At 36.3% G+C, this 15,735-nt stretch overlaps 2 protein-coding genes across 3 annotated transcripts in view; both read right to left on the reverse strand.

The window, feature by feature from the left end:
• aqr (aquarius intron-binding spliceosomal factor) overlaps positions 1-5,533 on the reverse strand; it is a 121,596-nt gene extending 116,063 nt beyond the window's left edge. The window contains exons 1-5 of the mRNA XM_062041426.1: positions 5,403-5,533; positions 4,944-5,040; positions 4,789-4,845; positions 2,156-2,196; positions 2,042-2,077 (exon numbers count right to left, since the gene is read on the reverse strand). Coding sequence (XP_061897410.1) covers positions 2,042-2,077; positions 2,156-2,196; positions 4,789-4,845; positions 4,944-5,018 — 209 coding nt within the window. The 5' untranslated portion in view covers positions 5,019-5,040; positions 5,403-5,533. The remainder of the gene's footprint in view (positions 1-2,041; positions 2,078-2,155; positions 2,197-4,788; positions 4,846-4,943; positions 5,041-5,402) is intronic.
• Positions 5,534-11,519: 5,986 nt separating this feature from the next.
• The window catches only part of dph6 (diphthamine biosynthesis 6), a 197,351-nt gene continuing 193,135 nt past the window's right edge, over positions 11,520-15,735 (reverse strand). Inside the window, exons 16-17 of one of the 2 annotated variants that reach the window (XR_009825262.1) lie at positions 11,971-13,108; positions 11,521-11,878 (exon numbers count right to left, since the gene is read on the reverse strand). The gene's annotated coding sequence lies outside the window, so the exon portion shown is untranslated. Of the gene's footprint in view, positions 13,109-15,735 lie in introns of both variants that reach the window. The other variant, XR_009825261.1, reaches the window with a different exon arrangement.

A 15,735-nucleotide genomic window follows, 5' to 3' on the forward strand; every position in this document is an offset into this window, starting at 1 on the left:
CGTTTACCGGAAGCCTGCGGGATGGCTGTGCATGCGCTAATTATTTTAAAACCTCTTCTCACTCCGGCGTTTACCAAAAGGAATGCGGTAAATTTAGGCGTGCGCTTTGAGTGTGATGTAAGCATACCATCATGAAAAGTACATTTAATAAAAAAAAACGTTATTATGGTCTTACCTGTACTTATAAATGGAGTCCATTTGCAGCTCCTTCTGACCAAAAGCATCGATAACTTGTTTATAGAAGTCTTCCTTATTTTCTTTCTTCAGTTTTAAAAGTCTCTCTGTCTCGATGGAGATATTCCTTTAATTATTACCTCCTGCTTCGATTGAAAGTCCAGTTTAGAAAACTGTTTTATTTTAGATACCGGTATGTAATCCTCCATGTTAAAAGTTCAGGCGAGAGGAAAAAAAAGAGACGTACTGTTGCTGCGTGTTGTCACTTCTTCTGCAGTACCGGAAGTCGCAAGAAGGATCGCTAGCGCCCTCTACCACCAGGAGGCGGGAGTCATTTAATGACTCATACCGTATTTGACACACGCAGCTACGGTATATTAATAAAACATAGCTGCTTACTGTTCTTTTTAGCATACCGTACCGGTATTCAATAGATTGGACCTTAAATCCTACTGAATAGCTCTTTATCTTTTTTCCTTTGTGCGATTGCAAACTACTGAAATCAGCTTCCTCCATTTTGAAAATGAGGACAGGTAAATCGTCACTCGTGACGTAACGAATTTGACCCGGCGGAAGTTCTAGACATATGCTAAATATTTTGCAAAACGAGTTTGACCCGGCGAAAATTATAGACATGCGATAATAAAATTAATAATTTGCGAAACAAATTTGATCCGGCGTTAATAATGAACCAGCGATAAGGCCAAGCATGCGTTAATTATTTTGAGAAACGAGTTTGACCCGGCAGTAATTCTAGACGTGCGAATACTATATTCCCTGCGCCAATTCAAGGAAATACGGTATCTCTATTACAGTTGTAACAATACCAGAATTTCAGTAGTCGATACCGATACCAATGAATTTCCCTTATTCACGATACCTTGATAAAAAAAAAAGTTAAATGTACCGTATTGTTAAATGTATTACTTTATTGAAGTGTCAAATATTTAAGATCACTGTACATATTGAAAACTGCAACAGCCGCTGCCATGAGGTAACTATAAATTCCAAAAAGAACAGAAGTGTTCTATAGTCTCCGAACATATCAAAAATTATAAATATTCACATAAACCACAATAGTCAACTATTTCACATTCTAAAAAGAATAGCAGTGGCGTAGAGCCTTTAAGTATATAAAACAAAAAACAATGGTATTATTCTTTCAAAATTGTGGTAGTTTGATGTCATGTAATTAGTAATGAAACAGGCGAATAAAAAGACTGAACGTATATTTAAAGACACATATTTGTGTTTTTATTCTTTATTAGTACCATTTATTTTGGGACTCCATTAAAGCTCTTTCCTATCTCTCTATTTGAACGCAACAGCAATACGACATTTTCTGTCAAACCTTACACTCACTCTCACTTGTTTTAATGCTACGCTCAAGCTGCTTGACCATTGTGTGAATTAAGCCACAAAGAAGAAAAACAGATATGACGTCATATGCAACCTAGCTATAGATTTATTTGTATCTTAACATTATGTTATACTCATACTTTATCCTTTATTCTTAATCATGGTTCTTACTATTTGTACATTGTTTTTATTTTTACTTTCTAGTGTTCCTCAAAGGGAGCCCTCTGCATCAGGGATTATATCAGCCATGGCTGTGGGGGGGCTGTATGTCAGCGTCCTATTGGCCGTGGTCTGATGACCTCCTGGTGCAGACGGCTACTGTAATAGTGTTTCTTCACCTGGCTTCTAAGTACTCAGTCATGCATTCATCTGGGTGTGTGTGTGTGTGTATGCATGTGACTGATGAAGTGGGTATTTTTCTCTATTTTTCCCCAATATCCAATTCAATAGGGTTTGGCCAGTATCAGATTGGAAGATCCCTAAAATGAATGAAAGTAAAACAGCTCACCTAAACTCGAGCAACATGATTTTTCTGATAGCAAACCTGCAACGGAGATGACAAAGTAAATCCACAAACTCAAGGATATGTGACAATTTACAAAGCAATTAAAAGTGTTCCTACTTGGACATGACAATCTCTTTTTCATACACATCCTCCATCACCTAAACAAAGAGAAAATAGTTATTTGTATTGCATTTTACCAGTGGTGCGCCATCAAGGCCTTCTCTGCTGGCCTAACATAACCAAAAATCATGATCTTAATTAAAGATAAAAGTATTTTTTAAATTCACTTTCCCTAAATATCTAAAAGTATTCATATTCTCTTCATGTCGTATTATGCTCCTTCCAGCGCTGTTGTTTTTAGGTTATAGAGTTTTTAACCAATCAGAATTCAGCTAGCTTACGTTGCCATGCTGTATGAAATCTGCTCACAGCCTTCAGAATCAACAATGCAGGCATCTATGCACTCTAAGTCAACGGGCACATACAGGTGATAGACAGTTGCGATAGCCAATCAGATCACGGGTTGTTGTCAGTAAGGCTTTCTAACTGGCCTAAGGCAGATATACAGTATATTGTGATGTTATGAGCTAGGTAACATAAGAACCCCATTACCCAGCATGCCACATTAGTGAAGAGCATGCGCAGTAAGCCCGCTTAGGTTGTTGAATGTAGACATGCCGGCAGCTGGATGTTATTGACGAGCACGCTGTGGAGTAAACTTTAAGAACTCGGCCAACACGCCTCGTCTGCATCTTTTATGATTAGACAAGACAACACGTACCGGTATATTAGTTATAATACCATTTTCAAGAAGGATATTTAAAGAGAAACTACATCTGAACCGGCGATGGAATGTGAGTTCAGATATTTTATTTCTTAATTTTTTCACGTTAAATATGTTTTTTGCAATTCTAATTTTGACGGTCTCACATAAGATATGTTTTAATTGCTGATGCGGGTTTATTGATTTTTTTAAATGCGCCAGAAAATAACCCGTTTTGCGTAAATGTGTTCCTGTATAGTATTTCTCCAGCAATGGTCATGTGGTGACATAAATGACATCACTGAAGGCCTAAATGGTAAACGCACGGCCCACCACTGAATTTTACTACATAATATAAAATTAAATCCATCCATTTTGTAATACTTGTCCCTTTCGGCATTCGGGCGGAAGGCGGGGTACACCCTGGACAAGTCGCCACCTCATCGCAGGGCCAACACAGATAGACAGACAACATTCACACTCACATTCACACACTGGGGCCAATTTAGTGTCGCCAATCAACCTATCTCCAGGTGCATGTCTTTGGAGGTGGGAGGAAGCCGGAGTACCCGGAGGGAACCCACGCATCCACGGGGAGTTTGATTGATTAATTGATTGAAACTTGTATTAGTAGATTGCACAGTACAGTACATATTCCGTACAATTGACCACTAAATGGTAACACCCGAATAAGTTTTTCAACTTGTTTAAATCGGGGTCCACGTTAATCAATTCATGGTACAAATATATACAATCAGCATAATACAGTTATCACACAAGTTAATCATCAGAGTATATACATTGAATTATTTACAATCCGGGGGGTGGGATGTGGAGGGGGTGAGGGGGTTCGGGGGTTAGGTTAGGATGGGTTGCTCTCAGCATATTTCAGTCATCAACAATTATATAATCTGAGAAATGGACATTGTAACAGTGTAGGTCTCACTTTGTAGGATTTGTACAGCGAGCGGTGAACATAGTGAGCTCAGAAAGCATAAGAACAAGTATCTACATTTGATTATTTACATTCCGGGGAGGTGGGATGTGGTGGGGGGTGTTGGGGGTTAGGTTAGGGTTGTAGCTGCCTGGAGGTGTTCTTTTAGTGCGGTTTTGAAGGAGGATAGAGATGCACTGTGTGGAGAACATGCAAACTCCACACAGAAAGATCCCGAGCCCGGGGATTGAACTCAGGACCTTCGTATTGTGAGGCACATGCACTAACCCCTTTTTTCCCCCGTGCTGCCCATGAAATTAAATAATACAATTACAGATGTCCGATAATGGCTTTTTTGCCGATATCCGATATTGTCCAACTCTTAATTATCGATTCCGATATCAACCGATACCGATATATGCAGTCGTGGAATTAACACATTATTATGCCTAATTTTGTTGTGATGCCCCGCTGGATGCATTAAACAATGTAACAAGGTTTTCCAAAATAAATCAACTCAAGTTATGGAAAAAAATGCCAACATGACACTACCATATTTATTATTGTAGTCACAAAGTGCATTATTTTTTTTTAACATGCCTCATGCAACAGTGTTAAAGTTGTTTATACGGACACCCTCAGTGTGACCTGTATGGCTGTTGATCAAGTATGCATTGCATTCACTTATGTGTGTGTAAAAGCTGTATATATTATGTACTTGGCCGGCACGCTGTCTGTATGGAGGAAAAGCGGACGTGACGACAGGTTGTAGAGGACGCTAAAGGCAGTGCCTTTAAGACACGCCCCCAATATTGTTGTCCGGGTGGAAATCGGGAGAAATTCCGGAGAATGGTTGCCCCGGGAGATTTTCGGGAGGGGCACTGAAATTCGGGAGTCTACCGGGAAAATCGGGGGGGTTGGCAAGTATGCCCGCGACCCCAAAAGGGACAAGCGGTAGAAAATGGATGGATGGAATATATTATTTTGTGCATTTTTTCTATTTAATCAATTTGTTACAGGTTTTCTGCAAGAAGACAGCAACACACAACTCACCTTAGGATCAAAGGGCAATTTGTTTTTGGCATGAGGAGCCCAATATTTGTTTGCCAACTGAAACAATTAAATAAAAACAATTAGTGAAACTGTTTAAAGTTAGTTCTGAATAGTCCTGGCTAAATAGTATTACAAAATAATCAAGTCTGTATTACCTGGGTGACATATTCTGCATTAATTTGGGACACAGACGGCGCTGCAACCTTTTTAGCTGGGGTTTCTTTCTCCATGATTGCCTTCGTCCACAAATGTCTGCAACATAAACCACATGGAAATAAATGTCAACTAACAATTACAATAACAGCACGGATAATATGGTGACAACGTTGTGAAGTAGTTTCACAGCTAAACTCGGCATAAGGAACAATATTACACAACATGTGCGTTTAAGACACTGGAAACACTATTGGAGAATATTAGATAATATTACGTGCTTTCCAACTTGTTTAGTCCCAAATTAATACGATTTAATCGAAAATGAAACATTGCACTTAACACTTCGGCTAAGGTAAATGTGTGTACTTTGTCGAGACATACTGACGACCTAACTATTTTTCCGAGTCGCTATTATTGTTTTAGCATTTCGCAGGCATTAAAAATGCAATTAAACAAACCTTTATTTGTCTTTTGAGCATATGAGTGAGAATCAACGTTGTGGCGCTGCTTTTTTACGCATGTACATAACAAAACGCGCTTGAACGCGTCTCGCTTCCGGCTTTCGTCCGGGTAACAATGTCTTCCGTGGGTAAACAGTAAGAGCAGGATAATGGTTCCTACCGGTTAAAAATGTGAGTGGGTGTGAGTGACTGAGTTTGCGTTCATTTCGAACAAGTTCTCGAGCGTGGATGAAAAAATATAAAAATAAAACAAAGAGAAATATATAAAAAATATATATATTATAAATTTTTTTTTTTTTTTTACAGTCATCAGTACTTAAAAAATAAAACATATAATATAACACTTCAAGGTATGAATCTTCCCGCCATTAATTAATACAGCTTATATTATTTAATGAAGAAATATTTATTTTAAAAAAAATAAAACAAAGAGAAATATATAAAGAAAAAATGTTTTATAGAATAAAAAAGATTTTTTACAGTCAACAGAACTTAAAAAATATATATATATATATATATAAATATATATAATACAACACTTCAACGTACCTTCCTTTAAATAGTATGACTCTTCCCGCCATCAATTATACAACATACATTATTTAATACCATACTATACCAACTTGAAGAAATATTTCAAGACATGTTATTAAAAAATACAAATAAAACAAAGAGAATTATATATATATATATATATATATATATATATATATATATATATATATATATATATATATATATATATATATATATATATATATATATATATATATATATATATATATATATAAATAAAATAATTAAAAAATATTTTTACAGTCATCAGTACTTAAAAAATATAATACAACACTTCAAAGTACCTTCCTTTAAATTGTATGACTCTTCCCGACATCATTTATACAGCATACATATTTAATGAAGATATTTTTCATGACATGTTAATAAAATAAAAAATATTTAACAAACAGAAATATATTTAAAAAAAAAATGTATTATAGAATAAAAATGATTTTTACAGTCATCCGTACTTAAAAAATAAAAAATATAATACAACACTTAAAAGTACCTTCCTTTAAATTGTATGACTCTTCCCACCATCAATTATACAGCATATATTATTTAATGAAGAATTATTTCAAGACATGTTATTTAAAAAAAAATAAAACAAAGAGAAATATATACAAATATTTATATTAAAGAAATTTTTTTTTTTTTTTTAGTTATCAGTAGTTAAAAAATAAAAAATATAATAAGACACCTCAAAGTACCTTCCTTTAAATTTCATGACTCTTCCCACCATCAATTATACAGAATACATTATTTAATGAAGAAATATTTCAAGACATTTTATTTAAAAAATGAAATAAAACAAAGAGAAATATATAAAAAAATATATATATTATAGAATTTAAAAAAAATGTACAGTCATCAGTACCTAAAAAATAAATAATATAATAAGACACTTCAAAGTACCTTCCTTTAAATTGTATGACTCTTCCCGCCATCAATTATACAGCATACATTATTTAATGAAGAAATATTTCAAGACATAATAAAAAATAAAAATAAAACAAAGATAAATATATATATAAAAAATATATATTAAATAATAAACAAATATTTCTACAGTCATCAGTACTTAAAAAATAAAAAATATAATACAACACTTCAAAGTACCTTCCTTTTAAATTGTGAGACTCTTCCCACCATCAATTATACAGCATACATTATTTAATGATTACATTTTTCATGACATGTTATTAAAATAAATAAAATAAACAAATAGAAATATATAAAAAAATATGTATTTTAGAATAAAAACGATTTTTACAGTCATTCGTACTTAAAAAATAAAAAATCTAATACAACTATTAAAAGCACCTTCCTTTAAATTGTATGATTCTTCCCACCATCAATTATAGAGCATACATTACAAGAATTATTTCAAGACATGTTATTTTAAAACAATAATAAAACAAAGACAAATATATACAAATAAATATATATATTAAAGAAATACATTTTTTTTTTTACAGTCATCAGTACTTAAAAAAATAAAAAATATAGTACGACACTTCAAAGTACCTTCCTTTAAAATGTCATGACTCTTCCCACCATCAATTATACAGCATACATTATTTAATAAAGAAATATTTCAAGATATGTTATTTAAAATAAATAAATAAAACAAAGATAAATAAATAAATAAATATATATTAGAGAATATAAATTATATTTTTACAGTCATCAGTACTTAAGAAATAAAAAACATAATAAGACATTTCAAAGTACATTCCTTTAAATTGTATGACTCTTCCCGCCATCAATTATACAGCATATATTTAATGAAGAAATATTTCAAGACATGTTATTAAAAAAATAAAATACAACAGAGAAATACATTTAAAAAAAACATATATTATAAAATCAGTACTTTAAAAATATAATACAACAGATGACTCTTCCCGCCATCAATTATACAGCATACATTATTTAATGAAGAAATATTTCAAGACATGTTATTAAAAAAATAAAATACAACAGAGAAATACATGAAAAATATATATTATATATATTTTTTTTACAGTCATCAGTACTTAAAAAATATAATACAACACTTCAAAGTACCTTACTTTAAATTGTTTGACTCTTCCCACCATCAATTATACAGCATACATTATTTAATGAAGAAATATTTCAAGACATGTTATTAAAAAAATAAAATACAACAGAGAAATAGATGAAAAATATATATTATATATATATTTTTTTTACAGTCCATCCCATCCATCCATTTTCTACCGCTTATTCCCTTCGGGGTCGCGGGGGGCGTTGGAGCCTATCTCAGCTACAATCGGGCGGAAGGCGGGGTACACCCTGGACAAGTCGCCACCTCATCGCAGGGCCAACACAGATAGACAGACAACATTCACACTCACATTCACACACTAGGGCCAATTTTTAGTGTTGCCAATCAACCTATCCCCAGGTGCATGTCTTTGGAGGTGGGAGGAAGCCGGAGTACCCGGAGGGAACCCACACAGATCTTTCTGTGTGGAGTTTGCATGTCCAACTCCACACAGAAAGATCCCAAGGCCGGGATTGAACTCACGACTACTCAGGACCTTCGTATTGTGAGGCAGACGCACTAACCCCTCTGCCACCGTGCTGTCATCTGTACTTAAAAAATATAATACAACACTTCAAAGTACCTTCCTTTAAATTGTATGACTCTTACCACCATCAATTATACAGCATACATTATTTAATGAAAACATATTTCAAGACATGTAATAATGTAATTAAAAACAACTTGAATTACCTAATTAATCCGAACGTTTAAAATTTTTTTTTTTAAATTTGTAGTATTTCGACCCATTATGAATGATAAATAAAATACGAAAATCCATCCATTTCCTACCGCTTATTCCCTTCGGGGTCCCGGGGGGCGCTGGAGCCTATCTCAGCTACAATCGGGCGGAAGGCACCCTGGACAAGTCGCCACCTCATCGCAGGGCCAACACAGATAGATAAGCTATTTATTAGTCTTTCTGAAATTTAAAGCCACTGTACAAAACAAATAATCACAATAGAAAGCTAAATAAAATGAAAATAATAATTGGTATGAATTAACTAATAAAGAAAATACAAAAAAAAATCATGCGGACCCTAAAAAACAATAAACGAGGACATTAACAAAGCCACACTACAGTACAGTTGATAGCTCATTTGCAATACTCATTATACCCAGCAGAGGGAGACAAACACCATCTAATATCACCATTTTGCTGGCTTCCTGCTTCACTTTTTTGAGCTCAGGTTGTGACCTAAAGAAGACACATGATGTCGAGAACACAAAAAAAAAACAAATATTGTGAAACGAAAAATTATTTAAATGTGAAAACAAACAAGACTAAACAATGTCCGGGGAGGGGGCGGCAGTAAGGTCACTCACTACTAAAACTACCTTACTGTATGTAGCCCAAGTGAGTCACACACACACACACACACACGCACACACATGCACGGGGACACACACTTTCAGCACACACATGCACGGGGATACACACGTTCAGCACACACACCACACTAGGCCGGTTGGCCTGGAGGAAGAAACACCCAGTTAAGTCCATGTGCAAGGCCAAAATGACAAGAGCCGCAGGCTGGTGGCTGCACGGCACACAAAGGACGACAACGTTGCTTACCAAAAAAAAAGGCAGTTTTGTATGCAGAGCGGTTGGCTGGTCAGCTCGGCAGAAAAATGTACACACACTGGGGGAAAAGTAAATGTCACCCTGTCTTTAGTCATTTTTGTGAGTAAATAACGGTGGCCGGGACACAAAGGAACGTCTGTCACGTAACATCACATCGGCCCGTCATGAGAGCATGATTACATCCTTGTGGCTTTGTCGGCGTCTCTGTGGAAATAGACCCGAGCGAATGTTTAAGGACGTGATCGACAAGTGGTCGCCTTCCAGTAAACTCCACGTTTGTGGAAAGACATCGTTCAGATCCAGAGTTTTCAGGCGTACAAATGTCATCGACAACATTTCGGTTGACTTTTGTACGTTTTATTGTTTCACACTGCAAAAAGTGAAATCTAAGTAAGATGAAATATCTCAAATAAGGGTGATATTTGCTTATTTTCTGTCTGATAAGATAATTCTTCTCACTAAGCAGATTTTATGTTAGAGTGGTTTACTTGTTTTAAGGGTTTTGGTCCTAAATGATCTCAGTAAGATATTACAGCTTGTTGCTGAGATTTGATGACCTATATTGAGTAAAACATGCTTGAAACTAGAATATCAACTGTTGTAAAGCTGTGTCATCAACACTCACAAGTATAAAACTACTTTTTTAAAGTAATAATTTCAATCACGATGCCGAGCGCGTATCATTATGTCAAGATAATGGCACTAGCATTTACTTAATTTAAGAATATTTTTCAACATATTGAGCAAAAAGGTCTCTTTTTTTTTCTACCAAGAAAAGTGCACTTGTTATTAGTGAGAATATACTTATTTTAAGATATTTTTGGGTTCATTGAGGTTAGCTAATTTTACTTGTTTTGGAAAGGCTTGACAAGCCGAATTTTCTTGTTCTATTGGCAGATAATTTTGCTTAGTTCAAATAAAATACACCTAATTTTTGTATTTTTTGTTTTTGTTTTTGAACACTGACTTTTTGCAGTGTAAAAGCTAGATGACAGGAATTAAATCATACAGAAAAAATAGTACCACTCTCACATTCTTAATTTCCATTGTGAAGTCCATAGACAATGTGAATACCCTTACACTTAACCACTGTGCCGCGGCACAATCCAATCCAATACACTTTATTTATATAGCACATTTAAACGTGCTGCACAACAATATTACAAACAATATTCAAATAGTACCCTTAGCTCCACTAATGACTGAATAAAAACAAAAAATAAATAAATATAAAACCAATATAAAAATAAATATGATTAAAAACGATTTTAAAGGGTAAAACCAATTAAAACAGTAAATATAAATACAAAATTAAAAACAACCTTATCTTAAAATCTTAAACAATATCTCACGGCACACTAGTGTACCGTGAGATATTGTTTGGTGTACCGTGGGACATTACGTAATTTCACCTAATTGGGTTCAAACAATTTTATGCAAACCAGTAATTACAATCCGCAAATAATGTGCCGTTGTTGAGTGTCTGTACTGTCTAGAGCTCGGCATATCAGTAGGAACATGTCGGGAACACAGTTTTGTCGTGATCACAATATGCGGGAGGCAGCGTAGCAGGTAAAAAGGTATCTTAATGCTTAAACTAAAAATAAACAAAAATCCAGTGCCGCTAAGAAAAGGCATTGAAGCTTAGGGATGGCTATGCAAAACGAAGCTAAAACTGAACTGGCTACAAAGTAAACAAAAACAGAATGCTGGACGACAGCAAAGACTTACAGCGCGTGGAGCAGACGGCGTCCACAAAGTGCATCCGTACATGACAATCGACACCAAAAATAGGAGCGCAAGACAAGGACTAAAACACTACACACAGGAAAACACCAAAAAACACGAAATAAGTCACACCTACTTTGAGACAATAGCTATAGTGATGCATGGGTGGTTATGTGTTACGTACTGCGTGGGGAAGGAGACGACACCAAGGCGCGGATCCGTTCAATAGGTTTATTGAACCTTTGATGAGTGTGTGGGAGGTGTATGCTACTCTAAGTGTGTGGTGCCAGACAATGTGTAGAATTAATGATGTAAATGTAACCAGGGTTGTTGTAAGTGCGTGTTGAATGAATCTTTCGCCAGTCCAGAGGGGTGAGGCAAAGAGGGAGTCCGTGGGCAGGCAGTTGGTCGGGGGCTGGAGAGAGGCAACGAGGTCCGTGTCCAAGCAGGGGTAGAGGATCGAGGGAGGCAGTCCAGAATCCAGTGGGAAGTCGAGGTACACAACTCGAACACGGGAAAACAGGAAGGACACTGTGGAGGACACAAAGGACATGAGACACGGGACCGAGAGGTAACAAGGAGAGCAAGTACGCGGGAGGGGAAGCCAGAGACGGGATGCTTACTGCAAAGAGTTAAACTACGTTCCGGCGTCAGCTCCATGGTTCCGCTGGTCTCTATGCTGCATGTCTCGATTAGACCCAGGTGTGCGGATTGTTGATTGCCTGCAGCGTCGCCGTTGCGTGGGCGTGAAGCACCCAGCGCGAACAGGGGCGTGTCCTGGCGTGCTTCTGTGCACTGATGCTTCTAGAAAGTCAGACTTTGGTGGTGCGGTGGTCGTCTTATATTCAGCTGCTCATGTTTTTGTTGTTGGTTTTTTTAACTTTTAACTTCTGCCGATGAAGCCCGCGCCGTGACATTATGGTTTGAATTTATATCCAAAAATTGCGAGAACAGCTTTTATTGTCGATATCGGCTGCTGAGTTTTTCGGCTGCAGGATTTTTTCAATGAAAAACATGTGCCTTGGCTCAGGAAAGGTTGAAAAACACCGCCCTTACAGACTCTCCATACGGATGACAGATTCTGTTCAAAGATCGACCATCTTGAGGCAAAATTAGTCACATCAAACATTTCAATGCGGACAAACAAATAATTAAACACTAACGGACACTAAATGTTTTTAATTTATATTGTAATTTAGTGACAATTTCAACATCCCTAGAGACGATCCATATGGACTACGGGATATGCAAAAATCCTGAAATCTCAAATTAAATTAGATGGCAAAAATGAAAGCCTAAAAAAATACCTTTATTATTATCAGTATTTTAGTTTTTTCATTTCTATTATAAATTCCATAGACAACGTGAACATAATTATAGACTGTATACTGATTATATTACGTAAAAAGCTCTGTCATCTTAATCAAAACTAAAGTTAGATGGTAAAATTCAATGCACATAAAAAAATAACATTAAACGCTGTTGTTTAATTTCCATTGTAAATCTCATAGACAATTTGAATAGCCTTGAAGAGAGTGGCCACACTGCTTACGGAAGCAATAACAAGTTCAAATATAAAAGTATGTTATTTTGAATTAAATATGATAAAACATGGGTGTGGAAGTCGCTTCCAAGCAGTCCCACTGTGCAGGTTTAACAAGGGTTTAATGATCAATTGTTTTACAAAAGTTTTCTCTCCAGCAGGACGCGACTTGCCAGCCACGTCCGTATCCTCTCTCCCTCTCTGCTCCCGGCCGCTTACTGTTAAAGACAACAGATGATTTGATTAACACGTACCGCCTGTGGCCGTCAGCACTGCCACGCCCCCCCCCCCCCGTTTGATGGTGCTCTGTCCTCAGCACCATGGACAGAGGCGGTGACCTTGACAACATCTCCCCCCACAATGGGAAACACCCCGGCCTTATGGTTAGAGTGTCCGCCCTGAGATCGGTAGGTCGTGAGTCATACCAAAGACTATATAAAAATGGAACCCATTATCTCCCTGCTTGGCACTCAGCATCAAGGGTTGGAATTGGGGGTTAAATCACCAAAAATGATTCCCGGGCGCGGCCACCTGCATTTGACCCATTACCCTCGCCTCCCAGGGGGTGGAACAAGGGTAATGGGTCAAATGCAGAGGTTAATTTCACCACACCTAGTGCGTGCGTGACAATCATTGGTACTTTAACTTTAAATGGTAATACAGTTTATCAGGACGCATCACATGGAACATTTTGGGCTGATACGACACACCAAAACACTTTTTGGCTTATTGATTGGAGTTACTGCACAAGACTTGTTGAATTGATCGTCTTTTACCACAAAACAAGATGCTTTGGCTAATATTATCCTCGTCAGATTGCACGAATCAGTGAATAAAAACTACTTTTTTTTTTCTATTGTAAATTCCATAGACAATTTTTTGAACATTCTTAGCGGCTGTCCATAATAAGTACTAGGGCTGGGAATCTTTGGGTGTCCCACGATTTGATTCAAAATTGATTCTAGGGGTCACGATTCGATTCAGAATCAATTTTTTTTTTCAATTCAACACGATTCTCGATTCAAAAACAATTTTTTTTTATTTTTATTTTTTTTTATATATTTGTTTTGTTTTATGATAACAATACACAACAATACCATAATAATGCAATACAATTTCAAAACAAAACCCGACCCAGCAACATTCAGAATAGCAATAAACAGAGCAATTGAGAGCACACAAACATGACACGCAACAATCTAAAAGTAGTGAGACAAAAATGAATATTATCAACAACAGTATCAATATTAGTAACAATTTCAGCATAGCAGTGATTAAAAATCCCTCATTTATATTATCATTACAAACATTAATAAAAAAAAAATAAAAAAAATGAACAATAGTGTCACAGTGGCTTAGACTTGCATCGCATCTCATAAACTAAATGTCTAATGATAATGTCAATGAGGGATTTTTAATTACTGCTATGTTGAAATTGTAACTAATATTGATACTGTTGTTGATAATATTCATTTTTGTTTCACTACTTTAAGATTGTTCCGTGTCGTGTTTGTGTCTCCTCTCAATTGCTCTGTTTATTGCAGTTCTGAGTGTTGCTGGTTCGGGTTTGGTTTTGGAATTGGATTGCATTGTTATGGTATTGCTGTGAATTGTTTTGTTGGATTGATTAATTAAAAAAAAATAAAAATAAAAAAATAAATAAAAAAATAAAAAAATTAAAAAAAATCGATTTTTTAAAAATGAGAATCGATTCTGAATCGCACAACGTGAGAATCGCGATTCGAATTCGAATCGATTTTTTCCCACACCCCTAATAAGTATGCTCATGTTTGAGAGCACTCACTTGTGTACGTGATTAGAGTATTTCAGCGCTGATCTGTTGGTTGAATTAACACAAAAAAAATTCTAGTTCGAGCCCCACCCCACAACAAAACCCCTAAAACAGGTGAAAACCAATACACTTCACAGCGTATCAGCTTGGCCCGAGTTCATAAATAATTGCTTGTTTGTGTTTCTCAAGCGTCAATAAAGCAAAAATCTTCAGGCTCTATTGGCAGCCTCCGTTGTTCCAATTTTTTGATAGCAACAATGAAAACAAAACAACGGCGAGGATGGGCGGGGCGAGGATCGATCGCTAGGTAGGCCCACGGAGTGAGGTTTGAAGATGCATTCGGACTCCGGTTCATCAATACGGTTCATGATCTTTGAGAAAAGAAATGTTCCAAGGAGCGACGGTTAATAGTGCTATTTCATCCACACACACACTCACACACAGGTTAATTCCTCGCCTGCAGCGATGTGAGGCAAAGTCCCTCTCCTATTAACCAGGCCGCCTTTAGAATCAATAGAAAACATAAAGAGGCTTAATCTTTTCAGGTGCCTGGTGCTGATTGCCTATTACACAATAATAACACACCTCCAGTCCCGTGAGCATGAGAGGGGGACACAATCACCTCACCAGACACACACACACACACACACACACACACACACACACACACACACACACACACACACACACACACACACACACACACACACACACACACACACACACACACACACACACACACACACACACACACAGCGAATCTATATTGTTTTACTATATATTAGGAGATGCTGTTTATGGCTTCACGGAATGACATTTTTGGAGTCCTTTGTCTCGTAGACCATAGACGACCAAGTAAAGGAAGCCCTGTTCAAAATGACTGAGAGCGCTGTTATACCGTATTTTTCGGACTATAAGTCGCATTTTTTTTCCATAGTTTGGCCGGGGGTGCGACTTATACTCAGGAGCGACTTATGTGTGAAATGATTAACACTTTACCTTAAAATATCAAATACTATTATTTAGCTCATTCACGTAAGAGACTAGACCAGG

This window comes from Entelurus aequoreus, linkage group LG03 (assembly GCF_033978785.1).
Source record: "Entelurus aequoreus isolate RoL-2023_Sb linkage group LG03, RoL_Eaeq_v1.1, whole genome shotgun sequence".
NCBI classification, from domain to species: Eukaryota; Metazoa; Chordata; class Actinopteri; order Syngnathiformes; family Syngnathidae; genus Entelurus; species Entelurus aequoreus.